Here is a 21,996-nt window from a genome sequence, read left to right on the forward strand (position 1 = left end):
TAGCCCTGGCTGTCCTGGAACTCACTTTGTAGACCAGGCTGGCCTTGAACTCAGAAATTTGCCTGCCTCTGCCTCCCAAGTGCTGGGATTAAAGGCGTGCGCCACCATTGCCCTGCTTGGTGCAGTCTTAGTTAAGAAAATTACTGACTACTTCTTATAAAAGATACTAGATGTCTCCCTCACCCCTTCCACTAGGTGTAAACACAATCAGAAGGAATTGTGTACAAGAAAACGAACCCTAACTTACATAACAAGCCTACCAGGGCCTTAATCTTGGATTTTCAACATCTAAGATTGTGAGAAATAAATTTGTTATTGACAGAGCCTGTGGTGTTTTAGAGCAACTCGAATCGACTAACTCCCTCCAAAGGCCCAAAAGATACTTGTCTCCAACCTGTAGCAATATTTGTAGTTGGTAGGGCCTTCCAGAGAGGAGGCCTAGTTGGAAATCTTCTGATGTCAAGCTGTGCTTTTGAAAGGGACCCAGGTCCTTCCTGTCTTTTTGGTGTCTCAGCTAGGTGTCCTCAAGCAGTTTCTCCATCATGTGTTTTCTCCGAGTAAACTATAAGGAATAGAACCTAATGACCATAGACTCGAGTTTCTGAAACTGTAAACCCAAATGCTTTTCTTCTTTTTAAGTGGATTCTCTTTAGTATTTTGTTATAGTAACAGAAAGTGGGATAATGCAGAGGGTGAAGGTTCTTGCATTCAGGCCTGGCCAATGTGAACACTATTCTCAGATCCCACAAGATGGCAGGAAATGGCTAACATCTAAGTGTTGCCCTATGACTTCCACAAATACTCCACGGCTTTGTGTGTGTCTGTACATACACACATACACACGTGCACACACTCACACACATACACACACTCACACCACACACATACCATACAACACACACATACCACACACACATACATCACACTACACAGCACAAATATATACACACATACCACAAATTAATAAATAATGTTAGTAAAATGTTATTAAAATTTGGGGTGAAAAGATATGATAGAAAGGAATTTGATTTTACAGCAGTTAAGCCACAAAGACAATACATTGATTATTTGGTAAACTGAGGGATTTGACTACATTTGTCTAAATTGAGTGAGAGCTGTGCCCATTCCTGTTTTAAAGTAAAATATCATCCATTTAATTACATTATACACTGAACAACTTTGCAATGTAAACATATTGAAAACATTAACCTTACATACTAACAAAATTCAAGCAAAAGCTTTCCCCTGGTCACATGAGTGATTAATCAATTTCTTACCCTGATTTTTTTTTTTTAAATTTAAGAAACAAGTTTCATTTGTCCCTGCATTGGTCCCAGCCATTGTGTCTTAAGGTGTCATTATGTGGTTGTACTCTGCCACTTGATTTTAAAACTTAATTTTCTTACTTAGTGTAGCCAAAGTGATTACTGCATTGTTTCTAAGAATTTCCAGAGAATTTTAAAGACATGGTACTTTATTCTCAGCAAGTACTCTTAAGCATTTAGATTGTTTAAGTGAGAGTTAGACCAAGAGACTGATGATAAATCTAACAATAAATACACAGAAGCAACAGAATTAAATATAAGAACTGAAATTTCCTGGGATTTGTTGTCTGCTCATGAGAGATAAGTCAAATGGCAGGTCGCCTGTCTCCACCTGCTCGTCCCTCAAGCTAATCTGTCGCAACAATACACTCGAGATAAAAGTTTACAGGCAGAGGGAGATTGAGCAAGAACTCCAGCAGCGCTCTGAAATGGAGGCAAACGGTGGACTCAGTAATCACTAGTGCACCCCTCCATTCTCATGGGGGCCCTGGATGTGTTCTGACAGGCAGGCCTCCCTCTCTGCCACCACAGATTCAGGGGCCACCACAGGTGACCAGAACAACAGAGAAACTTACCACATGGCAGAGCAGTCAAAGTTCACCAAAAGCCACTTGTGGGGATTAAAGTTAAAGGAATCTGCAAACTGTAAAGGAATAAAAAAAAAAAAGAAAGAAAAACAGCAAAACAAAACAATTTACTCATAGCTCTTTAGGGAGAAAGTAAGACCTTGTGTATTCTAAGAACTCATGTTTTAGGTCCCAGGCCCTAAGATCACACAAGATTCCTCACGTGAGAGTTCAAAGCACTGGAAATCCAGAATATTCAGTTTATAAGTACCATGTCCAGAATATGAGCATTTGGCCCACAAATAGTTTGTCCTGAACCATCAAATTTCCCAGGATATACATGTCATCATGATGACAGGAAAGAGAAAAAAAAAATCTCATAACTAATCTAAGGTAATTAGAGCTCCCCCTCCTCTTTTTTTAAAATTTAACTAAAGGTTCTTTGGCCAGCATGACACTAGATCACAACACTTTCCATGAACCTAAGGCTTTTCCTCCTCAATTTTAAAGATGAGGTCTAAGTATAGTGAACAGTTGCTAGTTTCTTGGCTGGAGGGTCACAGATAACAACTGCAGCTTTGCTGACCATGCTTTCAAGGAGAAAATAGATTTCAACTGCCAACAACAGCTAGAAGGCTCCTGGGTCTCAGCTGTGCACTCGCAAATCCAAGAGCTTCACAAAGGCTGCTTTCTGCCATTTTCCAAATGCAGGCCCCGGGGTTTCTGTGATACTGTTGAGAGGCAAACGGGTCCATCTGAGTGTCGGGGATTTGGCCTCAGAGCTTAATTTAGATAGAAACAAGGCTCAGTCTACCCCGATTTCCTAAAGGGACATTTTTCAAACTTCCCAAGGCTTTGCGGGTGCTCCTCTTTATTTAATTCCAGGGACCCTCACTAAGGAGGTAGCAAAGCCCTAAGGGGTCCGATTGGTGTCAGTGATAGACATGGGAGTCAGCCGAAGCAAACTTCCATATGGACCCAAGCTGGAGGTGCGGATTCATTTCCTCCCAGGTTTCAGAAAAAGTAATTTTGAGAAGGAGACAGGAAATTACAGCAAGTTTCATTTGTTGATAAAAGGAAACAAAAGGTTAAAGCAAAGCATTGTTTGCTGGGGATTTTATTAGTTCCCTCCACTGGGGCTGATCTGTTTAAACTTCTTTCATTACAGTACAGTGATATTTTCCTCCCGCTGACAGAGAGGACGGCCCTTATCTGCAAGGGTCGGGCCACAGCAGGATATTGCGGCCGCTTATCTGACCACGGAGCAGCCGAGCCCTCAGCCAGGCAAGGAAGAGCTGTACCACTAATGGAGGAAAAATTGCAGCGAGTCCTTGTCCCTGTGAGTGCTGTGAATGGTGTCTGCTGTTGATAGGATCTGGCTGCGGTGCCCATCGCCCTGGTGGTCTGACTGTCCAGCACCCCTCCGTGAAAGGTGAAACTTTTGAGTTGTCAGTTCAGGCCGAAGAAGAGCACTGGTAGATCAGGAAATCTTAAACCGGATACCTGAACTCACAAACTTACAGCCTAGGCCGGACTACAGGAAAGGCATGGGAGAAGTGTGGGCCTTCTTGCCTCCACTATGCTGAAGGTCAAATAGGTTTCTTGTCCCTTATCTGAAATGCTTCTTAATGTTTAAAAGGATTTACACAGACAGGGTAAAGTATTAACCACAGGACCCAAACCTAAACATGAAATGTAAGTGTCCCAAGACACAGCTTGGAGGTTATTTTACTAAGTGTTTTTTAAACTTCTATGTACGAGACAAAGCTTCATGGGATGGAATTTACCACTTTGGCATGGTCTCAGGGCTTGGGAAGTTTCAAATTTTGGAGCACACTGGATGTTGGAGTTTGGTTTAGAAACGTCGCACACCATCAATCATTTCCTAGATCCAAACATCCACAAAACTAGTGAGGGGTTTGGCATCACAATCAGAGGATCAGAACTTTCCACGTGTTAACACAAACCCCAGCACTTAGTGACATTTTTTACCCCTTTCTACCTCCAAGGATGGATTCAAGTTTAGCATGTATGAAATACTCAGTAAGGGACCACTGACTGCGTAAGAGAGTGAGTGATTGTGGTGGACATAGAAACCACAATGCTATTGGCTCATCAGCAAGAAGGGGGATTATTCTCTTCAAAGATGGGACAATTTGTATTCCATACCTTTGGAAGTCGCTTTTCTGTTATTACAGTCTTATGTGAATTCAAAACAGTAATTAGAAAATTGATCGGCAAGCCTGACACGCAAGCAGAAAGAGGTTTAGGGGGAGTTTAAGCCCTGGTGAAAAATAATGAAAGCATCTAATGCGTGCTCAGTTTCCTGTGCACCACACTCTTCTTAAACCCTTTAAGTGTGATTAATGCAGCCACTCCTAAGGCTAACCGCACAAAGGAGTCATCACTGGTAAATCTACTTTATGATACGATGGAGGATACCTGACCTGCCCAAGGGCGCATAGCCATTCCAGTCTGGAAGGGTGAAGCCTACTTGCTGATCCAGCCTCCCTTATAAAGTGAAGTCTCGGGAAACCTCTTCTTCCAAGAAGAAAGCAATTCTTTTCTGGCTAAAGCACTGACTCCCCAAACTTAGCACCTCCCTCCTTGGACACACTTCTACAGGAGGCCTCTTGGGGTTCTTCAGGACATTAATCTGCTAGTGGCCAGGTGGAAAAGCTTCCTATCCTGTGGATAGCCCAACAGTAGAATTCTGCCCACGTCTGGAAAGATGGACCACAGGGCCCATCTGTGTCAAGTCTGTTAAGTCTGCACTGTTTTATGCTCTGTAGCTCTGGGGAGAGTAGAGTCCTGGCTAACTGTTTTGATTGTTACTTCTCATGAAAGAGTTTCGTTTGGGGTTACAAGATACACTTTGCAAATTTCAGAAGAGTCCACGGGACATTTAAAATGCATTGGTGACTTTCTGTGGAATACTGGCCACCGTGACTGCCCATCTTACTCAGGTATATTCGAAGAACGGGAACAACTCATTGAGCCAGATCGTAGGGGATTACAGGTTGACGTTTTGAATTATTGTTTGACTGGAATGCATAGCAATTTTATTTTACTCATAAATATTTTTCCATGGCTTTATATGTATAAGTCTAAACTCTGATGCACAGCTCTACCCAGGATTTGTAGCAATTGGAAAATAGCTGTCTGCCTCAGGAGTGCTTCAAAAGTCAGGCTGCATGACTGGAATGTCCTCAGCCCCTATCCTGAAGTACTGTATTTATTAAGTTAATTTTCATTTTTTTAAAATTATGTGTATGGGGACACAGTCTAGGTACATGTATGGAGTGCAGGGGTGCACAGGACAGAGGCATCCAGTATCCTAGAGTTGCAGTTATGGGAGTAGCTGCTGGAAATCAAACTCAGGTCCTCTGCAACAACAGTACACACGTTTATTCCCTGATTAATTTCCCTGGCTCCCTGGGGGCATTTAATTTCTAATAACCATTGCAACTGGTCAGACAGTAGTTTGCTGAAATAAACCAAAGCAATAAGAGTTGGAGTGTCCAAACCTTACAAAGGGAGATTTCACTGATGACCTTGGGTAGCAGTGTTGCTCAGTGGTAGCCAGGTACACAGGAGGCCAGTAGGTTTGATTCCCAGTGCAAAAACAAAAGACCTCACTGAACAGCTTACTCACCTCCACACCATTCAGAAGATACCGGAACTCAGGACAGATAAAGGCACTACCCGCGTAAGCAGCGTCAATGTGCAGCCACACACCCTCTTGGTTGCCTAACATCAGAAGGGAAAGGTGAGTTCTCCTCTGGACACACCCCCACCTTGTGTGTCTAGCATACATACTACTTACATATAGCTTATCAATAGTACTTGTGGAACAAATAGCTGGATCTCCAAAAGACCCTCCCATCAGGCGGCTAAAACTTAAGGCAGAGATACCAACAGTTGTCCAACACATCAGCTACCCAGAGAGTGCTTAGCAAATGGGGGACACACAAGCAACCACTGAACATAGTGCTGAGGCCAGCACAGCTCCCCTACTGTGCTTACCCACATTCTCTTCTAAGTTCCATCTTCCTCATTCCACACACCGTGAGTATACTCCCTCATTGTATTTGCTACCTCTTTTCAAGTCCTCCTTTCAGAAACAGCCTTAGGACACATGACCCATACTCTGATGGTCTTAGTGGTCAATTTGGCCAGATTTGGAATCACTCAGAAAGGCAAAGGTCTTGTCGTGTCTGTGAGGATGTTTCTAAGGAGGGTTAACCAAGGATGGCAGACCCACACTGAAAGCAGGTGGCACCTTCCAATGCAGTAGGTCGCGTAGAAAGAGGTCCCAGGAAAAACACCATCACCTTCCCACCTCAGATGCTATCTCCTAATCAGCTGCATTTATCGATGGTGTTGTTCTCTGTTAGTATCTCACTCCAGCTTCCTCGGCCTTCCACCACGGACTCAATAGCAGAAACTTTTCAGTTATCTGGGTTTTCAGCCATAGAGTGGGCCTCTGGAGCATTCATTTCCTGGACTGAGCAGTGACTGAGTTCATTGTGTCTCTACATAGAGGCAGCCATTGCAGACAATCTAATACATCCCACTTTTATAACATATGTGTATAGATGTGTGTATAGGGTATAAATGCATATATTTGATTGATTCATTCCTCTAGAGAACCCTGAAAATACATACACTTATATTGTCCTGCCTTTTCCATGTCCACCACAAACTTAGGTAATTTATCTTAAACTACCGTTGGCTTGTGTTATAAATGACTTATGCTTCCTAACTAAATTTTCCCGCTTTTGCTCTCACTATGATAAAATACCTTAACAAAAGCAACTTAAAGGAGAGCGGGTTTACTTGGCTTTACGAGGTTCGAGATAGGGGAGTTCTGACAATGGGAGCTTGAAGCAGGTCATCCTGGCCAATCTATGACCAAGAAGCAGAAAATGACAACTATTTGCCCTCAGCTAGCTTTCTACTTTTTAATGAAGTGCAGGACTCTAACCCCGAGAATTGTGTTACCACTTTAGGGTGGGATTTCCACCTCAATTAACTTAATCCAGATAATCCTCTAAAGGTCTGGCCAGCAGCTAATCTAATCTAAATTAGGGTACTGGTGTGCCTGGTGTGTCTCCTACAAGAGTCCAGATCCTATCAAGTTGACAGTCATCACTAACCCTCTCCCACCACACCACCACACACAAGAGCCTTAAAGCTAGAGTGCTCACATTCTTTGAGGATGAGAAAGCCTCCTCGGCAAGCATATATGTGCCCTTAGTCACGTAGCCTAAGCTTTATTCTGAGGGTAAGGGTGGTAGATACAGCTTTGAGTATACATTAAATAATACTCGTACATTGCCTATTCTATCACCTGGAAGTCAGTGAAAAATTATTAATTTTCAAGCAGAGCATTAAAGGCACACACCTTTAATCCTAGCACTTGGAAGGCAGAGACAGGGATCCCTATGAGTTTGAAGCCAGCCTGGCCTAAAAAGCAACTTTCAGGACAGCCAGGGCTGTCACACATAAAAACTGTGTCTCAAAAAAAAAAAAACAATGAATTTTCATGTACGGTATAGTAATAATATAAATTGAAATAAGTATTCCATGCCAGAGGGAGGCCTCTGGAAGACTCAGGAAGTAAACAAACTCACCGATCTCTGGTAGTTACTGAAATTTACAAAATTTATAAAATGTGCACCCCACTCTACCCAGCCTCCAAAAGTTATATTAATAATAATGGCTCTAAGAAAAGGAGACTGTCCAGAAGAGCGGCCTACAAGTTATGCTGGAAGCCCCAGGGTGCAGCATCTGTGCGATATCAGTTAAGTTGGGCTTGGTTTTTCAGTGATGGAGCTGCCCTTGAGCAATCCCTGTTCCTTTGAACAACTTCTCACCCAAATGCCTGTAAATAACCCCAATACAGTCAAGCCGGATGTTTGTGGAATTGTTAATTTGGGTCTTTAATTAGTTTCTTGTCTGAGGTGAGTAATGCTTTTTTGTATCTTATCTAGGAAAAACACACCACAAGAAACAGTTCAAGCACCAAATATAGTCACGAGGTAGTTAAGATAGGAAGGTTGAGGCTACAGAGAAGATAGCAGGCAGCCATCTCTGTACAGTTGAAGAGCCTGCTGTCCTTGTATTCATACAGAATGACCGAACCACCCCTGATTTTCCATACATGATGATCATTAATGTGTGTGCTGTGAGGAAAAACAAGTCATTGTGAATTCTGTTGATAAAGGATGTAAGAAACATTCCAAAGCTTTGATTCAATTATTCTTCAAATTAAGACTCTTGGTAAGTCAGGTCATATGTATTATAAACTTTGTGGATACCACTCTGCCAGAACACCATCAAAATCTAAGATACAAGAAGAAACCCAAGTCATCTGAAGCAAGGGTGAAGGTGTCAGACTCACCAAGTGCTCACATGTCCTCCCTTGCCCCACAGTTGGATGCAGCAAGGGACACAGCCTTAGGATAACACAAGACTCTCCCCAAGGAGCAATTGGATAGTGATAGATGGTCATCACAGCCATTACTCAGATTAACCATGAGACTGGCAGAACTTTATACTCCTTTGTAAGACAAGACACGCTGTAATTTGAATGTCTGTTAAATCCTTTGGATCCATTGGCTTTGGGAAGTGACCAGATCATCATGGTGGAATCCTGAGACCAGAGAGACTGCTCGTATCCTCTACCATGTGATCATACATAGAAAGTGCTACCCATTAGCCAGGCATCAAATCAACTAGTGCCCTGCTCCTGCCTTTCTACACACAAGAAGTTTAAATAGTGAACTCCTGTTATTTACACACTCTGGGGTCTGTGGTGTTGTGTGGAGCATCCCAAATGGACTGAAACAAGATGATGTCATGTTTTCCATGGGTGCTGCTTGGGTCCCACATAGACCTCTATTTATAGAATTTGCTTTGTCGGCTGAGGTCCTCTAACATAGCTCCTTAGATGTCATTGTTTATGTTCCGTTCAGGATATCAGGTGAAGGGGTGAGACAAAACAAGATGGAGAGTTTTCGTGGGTCAACCACAAGCAACCCTCATACCTTGGCATGGGAAGCTAGGGTCTAGAAGGCTGTTTAGGCTTCTTTTTCTCTCACACCCTTCTGTTGGTCATCCCATATCCTCCATCCTTGAGAGAAGGGCATGATTTTTGAGAAGAAAACAGGCCACTTGGCTGTACCCCTAAGTATCTCAGATCTTATTTCATAGCATCTAGATGAAAGACATTTCACTCTGAGTCTCAACAACTAAGTGGGGAACAGCTAAAGCCGCTCTAGAATGCATCACCCATAAACCTGGTTCAGTAGGTAGGAAAATAGTCTATACGATGAATCAAGTTTACGTGCAAAATCTAACCTCTTCTCTTGAGAGATGACCTATAGACTTCTTTTTTCCTGGAGCTTTGGCCCCAGACAGTCTGATACTATGATTAGTGATGGAGACACCGGGCAATTTTCACTTCTGGGGGAGTTGATCTCTAAAGTTGGGCTTCCAGGAGGGTCTCAGTAGGACCAAGTCTACACAAAAACAAGCAGCAAAATGTTAGGGAGCCTTGCCTTCTAGGGGAATGTCATTACTCAGAGCACATAGTTATACATTATATACAGCTAGAGTGTTTCATGCCCTTGTGACTCCTCAGAGTTCACCAGAAGCCGTGTGGGCTCACACTTCAAGACTGTCCTGTGTGTCTCCTTGGCTGATTTTAATCTCTAATCTTTAACCATCCCTGTGAGATAGTTCTCAGTAAGTTTTAGAGTCTTTAGCAGCTTATGGGGTCTAAAGGAGTTTGAAGAGTCCTCAGGTTGTAGCTAGTGTCTAAACAAGGGTACTCAGTAGCAAGGACTGCTTTGAGAAGACTGCAACTTGGATCAACCCCAAACTCCAACAAGAAAGAACTCACAAATGCTCCTTAGAAGCTTCTGTGTGGGCTTCTCCTGGTCCTAAGGGGAAGGGAGACAGTATTGACAATGCCTCTGTGTTCTGCATCTTACATGCTTGGCTAAGACCAGCCCCATCATCCAGACTCTCCAGCACACATACACATGTAGGAGTTATGTGGATGTAGCATGAACACACAACAGCCAGATATAGGGAGTTACAGATGTCAGGCACATTACCACTGAGGCCATACCCACCACCTTTGGCTTCTAAAGCCATTGGCCTCCTATTGCTACTACAACTTATTTTCTAAGAGGATGCCTCAATATGCAGAAGTCAGGCCAGGTAACCATGACAGCACAACCTCCTTACAGCCCCTCTGGCCCTTGGGATGAAGCTGTGGCAGGCCATAGTATACCTATCCCCTCCCTATTCCCCTTCCTCAGTGTCCCAATGTGTGTACCTAAGGCTGCCACCTATCCATCTGCTATAACTTATTCTCTCTTTAATAAACGCTGCTCGCCTTCCACCCCCAGCAAACAAAAGGCATTGACTTAGAGACGGTGGGTTACAAAGGCTTAACTATAAGACACTACCACCAGTTAGTATTATCGCCCTGATGAACACTGGCCATACATGAAAGGGGTAGGTGTTGGCCTGTTAGCACTCCCAACACTGTCCTAAGAGCAATCCCTGGGTTTGAACTCAAACTGCAAAGTGCATATCGGGCTCTGCCCACAGCACCCGAACCGCCTGCCAGAGGGAGCTGCAGGACAGCAGGGCAGCCTGAGCTGTGCTCATCCAGCACTGTGAGCATTAATGGCAAGGGCCACCTGCTGGCTGTCATCTTCCTGCTCCTGTGGGGAGCCAGATTGAGTTCAGGGATAGCAGCCGTGTAGTCTCTATCTGGCAGAAGACTTCAGTGCTTTAAATCTGATAGCCCTGGGGAATGACATCAGCCGGCTGTTGGCCAGGACATTCAGTCCTTGGCCTGACATCTGAGTCAGAGGACTTCGACTTGCTTGGCTGAGCTTGTGAAGGTCTGCAGCTAACGAGGCCCACAGTACAGCCATAGCTGCGGATGGCCAGCTAGTTCAGTGTGTTCTCAGCCTGCTGTGTGTGGCTGCCTTTAGCCAGTAATAATCACAGCTGTGCCATAGCTCATAACAGGTGGAGCCAAATCCTGAGTGAATGGCAAGGCTGTGTCCACCCCACTTCTCACGGTTGGTGATTAGCCTCACGGTCCTGGCAGTACAAGCATGTACTACACGCAGTACATGCCTTTCCTACAGCCTATTGTCTGCAAGAACTCCCCTGAGCTGCACTGTGAAGGAAATACTGTTTTACCATTATGAGAACCGTTTTTCTTTCCAATTTTTAGATAGGGGAAAATGAAGGTCAGAATTTAAGACATGCAGCTGTAAGCTCTAAGCTTCCCTGCCGCTTAAGGTCATAGCCAGCCCCCACATCCACCATTGTCTCCTGCTGGCCAGGGAACAATGACCCAAGGGAGAAAAAGTCATTCCAAAGAAGAGACCAAAAGTAAATCAGGGGTTAGGAGAGGTGGGAAACGTGCTTGGCCCACACGAAGTGACAATGAAGCCAAATGCCAAGCAGGTGGCGTGATGTCTGGCACAAGTCGAAGGGCTGAGGTCAGAGAGCTTGCTAGGGACAGCTCCACCCGAGCCTTCACATCCCTGAGGAACAGAGACGGGTGAGTTTCATGGGCTGATATATCCTTGGTGCCTTAGAAACAGTTCCAAGGCCTGCTGAGTTCCCAGAGCTCACATCAAAGGTGAAACTTTGGAAACACAGGCATTTCTTCATTTTGCAGCTAACACAGAATTCTAGTCTCGATGAGAAAGACAAAATGTCCTCATCTAGGGAGGAAGGAGGCAAGCATGAGGCCCAGGAAATTATCTGAAACTGAGTATTCTTTGTAGAAGTTTAGCTTGAAAGCATTGATTTGCTAAATCAATATGAACAGCTATGTGCTCCTTACTGATGGGCATGTCTGAGAAATTTATCATTCCACAAGGCAGTCATTGGGAAAGCTTTGTTTTGCTTGTACACATCTCAGAAGTAACACATGGCATTCTAACTGGTGTTTACCCTCACTGAAAATGTCACACTGCATAGCACAGCACAACAAATTATGCTTGTCTATCTTTCCTTTGTTTCTTTTGAGACACAACTCTGGCTGTCCTGGGACTCACTCTATAGACCAGGCTGACCTCAAACTCAGAAATCCGCCTGCCACTGCCTTTCAAGTGCTGGGATTAAAGACATGCATCAACATTTTCTGGTTTACAGTAATTTATTTCCTTTAAACAAAAAAACAAAGATACTTTAAAGTGGGTGTGGCTAAAGACTGGATTCAAGCACAAATAATTCATGCTGTGTGTATGTCATGCATGCACAGGACCTTCAAGTGGGGGCAGTTGTTCCAAATGTTGAAGAGCTTAGTTTCCTTAAGATGGCCGCCATATCCTAAACATTATATTAGCACAAAGTGCTTGGACACTTTCTCCCTTTCATAATATATTGGTGTTGTTAAGCTTAGCCGTTGTTTAGTTAACTCAAACTCTGAGTTTGTGGAATTTAAGCTAATGGGGTTACATTGTTGTAAATATAACACAAGATATGCAAATCATGATGGTTAGAATTATTGATGATGAACATCCCTCAAAGTGAAAGGTTGGATAAACTCCCCACTCCATGTCTTGTTTTGTTTTGTTTTTTTGGTTTTTTTGAGACAGGGTTTCTCTGTGCAGCCCTGGCTGTCCTGGAACTCACTCTGTAGACCAGGCTGGCCTCGAACTCAGAAATCAGCCTGCCTCTGCCTCCCAAGTGCTGGGATTAAAGGCATGTGCCACCACCGCCCAGCTTTGTTTTTGTTTTGTTTTCCACTCCATGTCAAGGACACTTTTCAAAAAGAAAACTGAATTAGATACTTACAGATGGGACCCACTTCTAGGAGATTGTCAAAAGAACAGCAAGATGTGGTTCCCAGCGTAACAACCACCTAAGGAGGTAAAAAAACAAACAACCCTTTTATTTCCCATGTTGCTGTAGTTGTAACTCAGGCAGTGGTTAGCCCAGGTACAATGCTAATGAATGTTTACATGGAGATGGAAACCCATGAATGTGTGTTGAATCGTTTGATACCGTACAGGATAAAGAGAAGAAACATATGAACAGAAATCTGAACTGTGGCCTGGGGAGATGGCTCACTGGGTCAGAGTGCTTTCTGTGAAATCAAAAGCACCTGAGTTCACATCCCCAGCACCTATATAAACCCACGCATGGTCTCACAAGCTTGTAACCCCAGCACTGGAGGAGCAGACACTGGTGGATGCTAGGGACTTTCTGGTCAATTGGTTTAGCCAAAACAGTGAGCTTCAGGTTCAGTGAGAGATCCTGCCTAAAAGAGTAATAGAAGGGCTGGAGAGATGGCTTAGCAGCTAAGACCACTTAATACTCTTATAGAAGACCCAGGTTTGGTTCCCAGAGTTCACATGGCTGCTCAAGACTGTCAATAACTCTAATGTCGGGGATCCAATGCTTCCTTCTCACCTCTGTGGGTACTAGGCACAAACATGGTACACATACAAAAATACAAGCAAAACACTCGGATCCATAATGTGTGTGTGATTTTTTTTTAATGTATGGTAGAGAACACAATACAGACACCAATGCCTTCCTGTGGTCTCCACACACATACACACACATGTATGGATATGCTATGAAACATGTACATGTGTACATATACCACATTCATTCACACACACACACACACACACACACACACACACACACTGCTGTGCAGCAATTTTCTCCAAGATAAAACTATCCATCTTGGAGGGATGCTCCTTAAGACACAGGAAGTTCTAAGGCGAAGTCAAACATTTCACCCTGCAGACAAGCTCTTTAAGCTCAGGAAGTAAACAACTCAATTGCTTCAGGAAGTCCTTAAAACTGGCCCGATTCAATAGGCTCCTCCATCTCCAAGCATATATAAACAAAAAGGACTTCTAAGAGAACTCTCAGACAAGATGAGCTGCCTGGAAGAGGCTCAGACCAACGGAACTACCTGAAAAGGACACTCCAGCCTGTTGTTTTGCCTATGCACCAGGATTCCAGCTGTCATTTAAGCTGGCGGAGGCTTTGGTGATACAGTTGCCTTGAGTAATTTCTATTCCTGTAACCAACCCCTCACCCATATTCTTGTGAGTAGTATACTTACAAAGTAAAACTCATGGGTTCACTATATTGGTCTTTGATGGTGTTCTTGCTTTAATCTGTCATGTGTTCCCACTCTGGGGTGGGTACATGCGTGTTCAAGTCTCCTCAGAAATAGTTACACACATACACACACCATAAATATACACAAATCTGAGCTCTGAGTTGTGAGGCTAGGAACTGCTGGTTTTCATGGACGGTCACCCATACTGGACTTACAAAAGATTTTCAGAGTATGGTGCTTTGGGTCAAAAAGAGGTAATTCAGTCACATGGGTAGTTATTCCTATACACTACTTTGTCACTTGTATCTGTCAGTGCTAAGAACACAGTTTCCATAGAATAAAGAATTTAGACACACACACACACACACCCCAGTTTGGTGGTGGTGGTGGTGGTGAATGTGTGTAAAACACAGAGCAAGCACACCAGAGAGGACATGCACTGAGGCCACATAAGATGTATGGAGGTATGAGTAGAATAGTTCTCGGAGAGCCACCGGTAGGGTCAGTTAAGACACACCAGAACATTGCTCAGGTGTGTGCTTCAATGTCCTTGCTCTGTAATTTGCACTTTGCTGGACATGGAGCTGTTGCTGAAATGTATTTGCTGAGCTGACACCAGGTGATCAGAAAAACAATCTTGTTTATGAAAACGGGTTCGCAGAGATCATGCTGTTAGGATAGTGAGTGTTCTCCTCAGGCTTGATGGAAACATGTAATTTCATACACCCTTATGTCAAGTGCATGTCAAATGCCAAGGGTGCATGATTGTTCAAGTCTCCCCAGAAGTAGTGTTACACCACACTCTTTGAACAATGTTTTCACCCTTGTGTCAAGCCCCCTCTCCAATAATGTTGACTACACTGCAGGACCCAAATTCATATCTCAAGGCCTTTCTGGCTTCCTTTTACAGATGACCACCTATAGTTTGCCCTGAAAGCCAAACCTACCTCCCAATGAAATAATAGCTCTCTTTCCAGGTAACCTGGCATCTGTGGGTATCTCACCTGACTGCCAGAGTCCTGCTGCTTACCTAGAAGCCTGTGTTTGTGGGAGGTTCTTGGCACCTTTGGGTAATTTTAGGGGCTTAGACTGCCTGTAATGATTTGGTACCTGACTGGTTCCGAGGTAAATATGTCACGGAGACAGCCCCCTGACACAAGAATCTCACAGAGGCATATAAGTGGTGGATTTGCCACTTAGTCTTGATTCAGAATAGGGAAGCCCTCTTGGGACATCTTCCCCCAACGATGTCAGAACATCAGAAAAATAGACAATGAGGACCAGGAGAGGTGACATGGGTCTACCCTTGCAGCTCTCAGGAATGAAGGCAGCTGGACCTCAGGTTTGGACTATGTCAGTTTAGACTATGTAGGAAGAGCATCTCAGGGCTGGCAAGAAGGCTCAGCACATAAAGCTCTTGCCACCAGCCTGATGACCTGGCTTTGATATCCAGGGCACGGTAAATAAATGTAATATATTTTTAAAAAAAAGAAGACCCTGTCTCAAAAGAACAAAAAACAAGTGTGTGTGTGTGTGTGTGTGTGAGAGAGAGAGAGAGAGAGAGAGAGATGTGAAGCTCAGTTGTATTGCCTTGGGAGACATACCAAGATAACCCTGGCACAAGAGGTACCAGTGGGCTTCCCTGGAGCCTCGGGTTCCCCTATATCTCAATCGGTTTTTTTCACTTCACACATCAACATTTTCCACACATACCTCACTTGCACAAGATGAGTCAGGTTGTGGGCCTCAGGGCCTCGGTGATTTTTCTCTGGTATCTGTAATTTAATCCCGATATTTAACTGAATATTAAAATGCATTGCTTTAGGTATCTGGCTAACTGGGTAGATTCATCATATGACTCTTAAAACGATTTGTGTTATTTGGGGTAAAATGATGCAGTCTCAGTAAACACAGATTGGCCTGAGACATTAATACTGCATTATTGTCTCCATTTTGTGTCTTTTAGAAATGACATATCTGCAGTGCAGCAATCATTTCGCTCCATCTCATTTTCTCCTCTAAACACTAATTGGCCTAAGAACAACAATTTCTGCTGCTAAATTCATACATGTTAAACATTTGCTTGTTAAAATCAGCTGTTATCTATTACTGAGTGTGCAGAGTTTAGAGGGGGACTTCTGCCAAATATGATTACTGCTTATCGCCTGAGATGAGCTTGTGGTCAAACATAAACGTTCATTCTTAAATTTGCAAGCAATTATTGATTTCTTTGTAATGAGCTCGAAACAACTGTGCATAAACAATAGCTTTCTGCCTCGTTCTGCAAGGAGCCTTGATGGAGACTAAAAATGAGTGGCTGGTTTTAGTGCTTTGTTGGTATCGGGCCGTTTGCTGGCTGTTTCTGGAGACCTCATCACAATGACCTAAGATAGGCTTACAATCCCTGCTTCATACTTACCTTGAGGAAGGTGCCAGAGTATCTTATTGTCCAAGAGCACACAGGCAGGGACAGATTAACAGTGATACCAATAGCTACACCTTTGGAGGGCAGAGTCCTGAGTGCTTGCTAGAGGCCTCAGTCCTTTCTCGCTGTGGAGCAGTGCTGTGAGCAGGCAGGCAGGGAGACAGTGAAGTGGGCTGCACGGGCCGTGTTCTAATGGCCTGTCCACGTGCTGTGGAGCTAAAAGTCAGCTTGTCCTCATTCTCAGCAGCCATATTAAAGCTAGCACCTGCTCTGCTCCAGGGTCTGATTACCCCAGCTCAGCATCACTCAGTGCCACTAACCTGATTTCAGTGGGCTCTGCAGAGCCCTAATCACATTTGTGCAGCAGGAGGGGGCAGGAGCCAGAGCAAGCCTCTATCTTGAGAGCCTGCAGCCTTCCTGCTGGTGACAGAGCCTGTGTGACCTCCTCCCCTGTTGTCCGAACCCCACCAGCCCTTTCTCCTCACATATATGCCTCGCAGGCATTGCCCTTTGCTGATGTTATTAAGTTGGCTTATTGGAGAAGCCAACTATCATAAAGAAAATAGAAAGATAGAAACTTTATTATAAAACTCAAGCTAGTCCCTGGAAGGACAGACTCAGCTTTCTTGTTCAAACTCTGCCAAGTATGCCTCTTATTCTTGGGGGTGGGTCTCCAGCTCAAGAAGCCTGAAATTCTTGAGGTATAGTGAAGGCTACACACCCTTATCCCAGGAGGGCGCATGTGGCCATTACACATGCACACACCAAATACTTATGACTACTAAGAAGCATTAGAAAACTAAGACAAGGCCTAGCTACTACCCCTTCCCCATCTGGGGCAGGAGGGTGTATCCCAGTTGGATAGTCCCAAGCTGCATGTTGAAATAACAAACCATTTGTACTATTCCAAAAAGGCAGTGTTTTTTAACCCTGACAAATGTTATCAGTCCTTATTCTCTAAGCAAAAGTGCAAGGCACCATGAGCCCCTGCCTGTCCAACCTCTAATATAGAGTTGCTTAGCAACAGGCATTATTGATCCTCTTCAAAGCTGATTGCATCTTCTACTTTCATCTGTAAATGTAGTTATCATGAAATGGTGCAAAAACTAGGCATATCTGTATCTTTACTGCAAGAAACCATTCCAAGAGGAAATAGACTGTGACTGGTCAGATATCCTCAGAGTTGGTACAAGGTACACGGACACAGAAGCATTTGTTAAATGTATGAATGCATGAATGAACTGTGACCTTTCCCTTTATGCCAATGCATAGGACTGGTGATATCTGTGGTTTCTGTCTGCAAAACAGCAACAGTATCCTCTAATATATTTTTTTGCAATTTGGGTCTTTAAAGCAGAATTCAAAAAATGGAATAGTGTTTCTCTCTCCCCTCCTGAATAAATACAGGACTTTATTTGAATGAGCTGTGCAGTGTTCACTTAATGTTCCTGCGTTTCCCCTCAGCCAATTTCTTCAGTTGAGCACATGAATACAGTTGACCCTCTGTATATGAGGTTTGATTTTAGGTTGGGTTCCAACAACCTCAAATCAAAATACTAGGAAAAATTCACTCTCCACAAGATAGAACCCACTTTTGACACTGCTTGGGTGGCCAAGAATCTGAGACCACAGACTTGGGGGAAAACTGAATACTACTGTTCAGCTATAGGAATGGAGCAATAAAACGACTCTTAATGACATTCTGCAATACTCATAGATCACTGTCTTGCTCAGCCATCATTAGAGAAGCCTCCTCCTGTAGTAGATGGGAACTAATGCACAGACCCATAATGGGACAGTGTGAAGAGAATAAGAGACTGCTCAGTCCTAAAAGGGAGGTATTCATTAAATTCCTGCCCTCAGGGCTCAGGGAACTATATGGCAGAGGAGGCAAAAAGATTGTAGGAGCCAGGGGGGTTGAACGACACCAAAGGAACAGTGTCTTCCAGACAAAACAGGACTGATACACACATGAACCGATGGAGACCGCAGCAGCACGCACACGGTCTGCACAGATCCAAACCAGACAAGATGCCAGAACTGAGATGGAGGGGTGGCTCCCATCTCTGGCCAAAGATCTATCTCCACTTAAAAATTGCTTGCAAAGGAAAAATTAGTTTCTCCAAAGGAGTCTCACTGAATATACGAAACACACTTCAGGGCAGGCCCCACGCCTAACAGCAGATGGCAAATAAAAATGAACTCAAAGGTATTTTTGGAGGCTTTTTTGGTTTTTGGTTTTTTTTTCCTCCTATTGCTTTGTTTGGACATTAAAAAAAAAAAAGTCTTACTGGTCTTTTTGCTTGTATATGGCTTCTGATTTTGTGTTTTTGTTTGTTTGTTTGTTTTGGTTTTTCGAGACAGGATTTCTCTGTGTAGCCCTGGCTGTCCTGGAACTCACTCTGTAGATCAGGCTGGCCTCGAACTCAGAAATTCGCCTGCCTCTGCCTCTGCCTCTCTGCCCCTCTGCCCCTCTGCCCCTCTGCCTCTGCCCCTCTGCCCCTCTGCCCCTCTGCCCCTCTGCCTCTGCCTGCCGGGATTAAAGGCATGCGCCACCAAGCCTGGCTGATTTTGTGTTTTTAAGGTAGGGGTGTGTGTGTGTGTGTGTGTGTGGTGTGTGTGGTATGTGTGGTATGTGTGTGGTCTGTATGTGAATGTGTGTATGTGTATGTATACAATTTTTGTGATCTGTCTTTGTTTCTCTTTTCTTTCTTTCGTTTGTTCTTTTTGGTTTTGTTTTGTTTTTTTGTCTAATATTGCTTTGTTTGGACTTTTTTTTAAGTCTTACTGCCTTTTGTTTTTATATTATGGCTTGTGATTTTGTGTTTTTAAGGTAGATGAGTGTGTTATGTGTTGTATGTGTGCGTGTTCTGAGTGTGTGTGTGTGTGTGTGTGTGTGCATTTCTTATGGTCTTTCTTTCTTATTTGTTAGTTTGTTCATTTCATTTTATTCTTGCTTGTCTTTTTTAATTTGCCTGTTTGTTTTCTTGAGACAGAAAAAAAGAATGTGTAGAATTGGCAGGGTGGAGAGGTGGGGAGGATTTGGGAGGAGATGAGATATGGGAAGCTGTGATTTGAATATATCATACAAAAATAACTCTATTTTCAATTAAAAGTGAAAACTTTAAAATATTAGGGGAAAATTCCAGAAACTTCCAGTGAACCCACTTTAATCTGCTGGGCATAGAGTACCATGTGCTGAATCCTTTAAGAAAATGGTGTGTAGACATTGTTTTAGAAATCAGAAATACTTAAAGTATGTAGGAAGGTACCAAGGTTACAGGCAAATCCCATGGGCTTTCTTCCAGGGCTGTTGAGCATCCACAGGCCTCCTGGAAACAATATCCTGTGGATAGTGAGCAACAACTGTGCTCACAAACCTCTCCTTTCTGCACATTTTCCACAAGCCCAATGTATATATTGAATGTAAACATTTCATTACAAAAAAAAATTAAACTGAGCACAGTAATGCAGGAAACTTGAGAGGGTGCTGGTTCGTTTTTTGTCAACTTGACACAAGGGAGTGTCCTATGGGAATAGGGAACCTCAACTGAGAAAAGGCCTCCATCACATTGGCCTGTAAGCAAGTCTGTGAGGGCATTTTCTTGATTAATGTGTGATGTGAGAGGGCTAAGCTCACTGTGGGAAATACTACCTCTGGGCAGATGGTCTGGATTGTTTAAGAAAACTGAGCAAACCATGGGAATGAGCCAGGAAGGAGGACTGCTCATGGCCTTTGCTTCACTCCCTGCCTCCAAGTTTCTGACTTGAGCTCCTTCCCTGACTTCCTTTCATAGGCACAGAGCCATTTTTTTGAAGGCTTTTTTATTTTTTTTTTACTTTTAATTACACATAGATATGTGGATATGTGCATGTCAGAGACCAGAGGGAGTGTCAGATTTCCTGTGATCGGCCTGAGGTGGGTTCTGGGAATTGAACCAGTTGCTCAGGGAGAACAGCCAGTGATCTTAACCACTGAGCCATCTCTCCAGCCCTGCCCTTGACGTCCTCCGCGATGGACTGTAACTGGGTTGTATAAGTTAAATAAACCCTTTCCTCCCCAGCAATGACGTGGTGGCTCACAACCATCCGTAATGAGATCTGACGCCCTCTTCTGGTGTGTCTGAAGACAGCTACAGTGTACTTACATAAAATTAATAAATCTTTTAAAAAATGTATCATTATATATGATCTGAAGCAAAGTTACTTCTAGGCAAACAGGATTATACCAAACTTTCCCAACTTGATATTAGCCATGAGTCTCATGGTAAATAATAACAAATGAATCTGAAATAACTAAGACAGCGTGGTCTTAGAAACAGCAAGAAAGGGCTGGAGAGATGGCTCAGTGGTTCAGAGCACTGACTGTTCTTCCAGAGGTCCTGAATTCAATTCCCAGAAACCACATAATGGCTCACAACCATCTGTAATGGAATCTGATGCCCCCTTCTGGTGTGTCTGAAGACAGGGACAGTGTACTTATATACATAAAACAAATAAATCTTTAAAAAGAAACAAAGAAAGAAACAGGAAAAAAAACTACAACAGACCAATGGTCCAGAAATCGGTCTACATGTAAGCCAGGCAGTGGCTAAAGGAGGAGAAATGGTTGTTTAATGGAGGAAGTATAGTCTTTCAACAGACCACTCTGGAACAATGGCCCATCACAAGACTCACATATGCACACCCTCAAAGGACTCTAAACATATTTTACTCCTTTCACAAGACTCGGCTGAAAATAGATTATAGATTTAAGTATAGCGTAGGAAACTACAAAGCGCCTAAAATGTAACACTGAGGAAAATCTATCTGGTCATGGTGTTGAATCAGTTGGCTGGAGTCCTTTTGTTCTGTTTATACAGAAATAATGTGTAGCCAAGGAGACAACCTTCAAGTTGTGGGCCCCTTTGTTTCCCTCGGTGTTTTGCAGCCTTGAGTGATGGCAGCGAGCAGGTGGGAGCAACAGCAGGTGGTACCTTCTAGTGTTACAGTCTTCATGCATGCCTTGCATATTGGGACTCTAAGCCCTGTACGTGCTACAGCTCTTGTGTAAGCCTAGAAAGCTGGGATTTTTCAGCCCTTGCTTGTAATTAGGGTTGAAGTTTGTGGGCAGCAGGAGTATAAGGATTTCTCAGCTCTTGACAGCTGCCAGTGTCACAAATCTTGTGTAGCCCAAGGAAGTCGGGATTCCTGAACCCCACACTCTGTCTGGCCAGTGTTCCGTGCTAGCCCCAGGGCCTCTGAGACCCTTGGTCCTAACGACCTGACAGTCCTCTGGAATTCCTCAGGCAAGCAGGGCCTGCAGTTTTTCTTTTCTGACACCTTATGCCCTTTTCTTCTTTTTTGGTCTCAGCTGCCCACTACATCACAAAGAGTACTTAAAGACTGTTTCATTAACACTGAGAGCGTTGTTTTCTGTTTTGTTTTGTTTTGTTTTAATAGTGTTTAGCACTACTCCAAGGAGGGAAAGGTCCTTTGCGCTGTAATGGCTAATAAACTTTTATGTGTAACACCAAAGGTCTGATCTGTGGAAGAAATGGATAAATT

General features: G+C 43.6%; 1 protein-coding gene across 2 annotated transcripts in view; it reads right to left on the bottom strand.

Annotated features, from left to right (window-relative positions):
• Ddc (dopa decarboxylase) overlaps nucleotides 1-21,996 on the bottom strand; it is an 83,878-nt gene that overhangs the window by 19,563 nt on the left and 42,319 nt on the right. For both annotated transcript variants that reach the window (XM_021177576.2, XM_029483720.1), the window contains exons 7-9: nucleotides 12,737-12,803; nucleotides 5,547-5,641; nucleotides 1,901-1,968 (exon numbers count right to left, since the gene is read on the bottom strand). In XM_021177576.2, coding sequence (XP_021033235.1) covers nucleotides 1,901-1,968; nucleotides 5,547-5,641; nucleotides 12,737-12,803 — 230 coding nt within the window. The remainder of the gene's footprint in view (nucleotides 1-1,900; nucleotides 1,969-5,546; nucleotides 5,642-12,736; nucleotides 12,804-21,996) is intronic.

Source organism: Mus caroli, chromosome 11 (genome assembly GCF_900094665.2).
Source record: "Mus caroli chromosome 11, CAROLI_EIJ_v1.1, whole genome shotgun sequence".
In the NCBI taxonomy this organism is placed as follows: domain Eukaryota; kingdom Metazoa; phylum Chordata; class Mammalia; order Rodentia; family Muridae; genus Mus; species Mus caroli.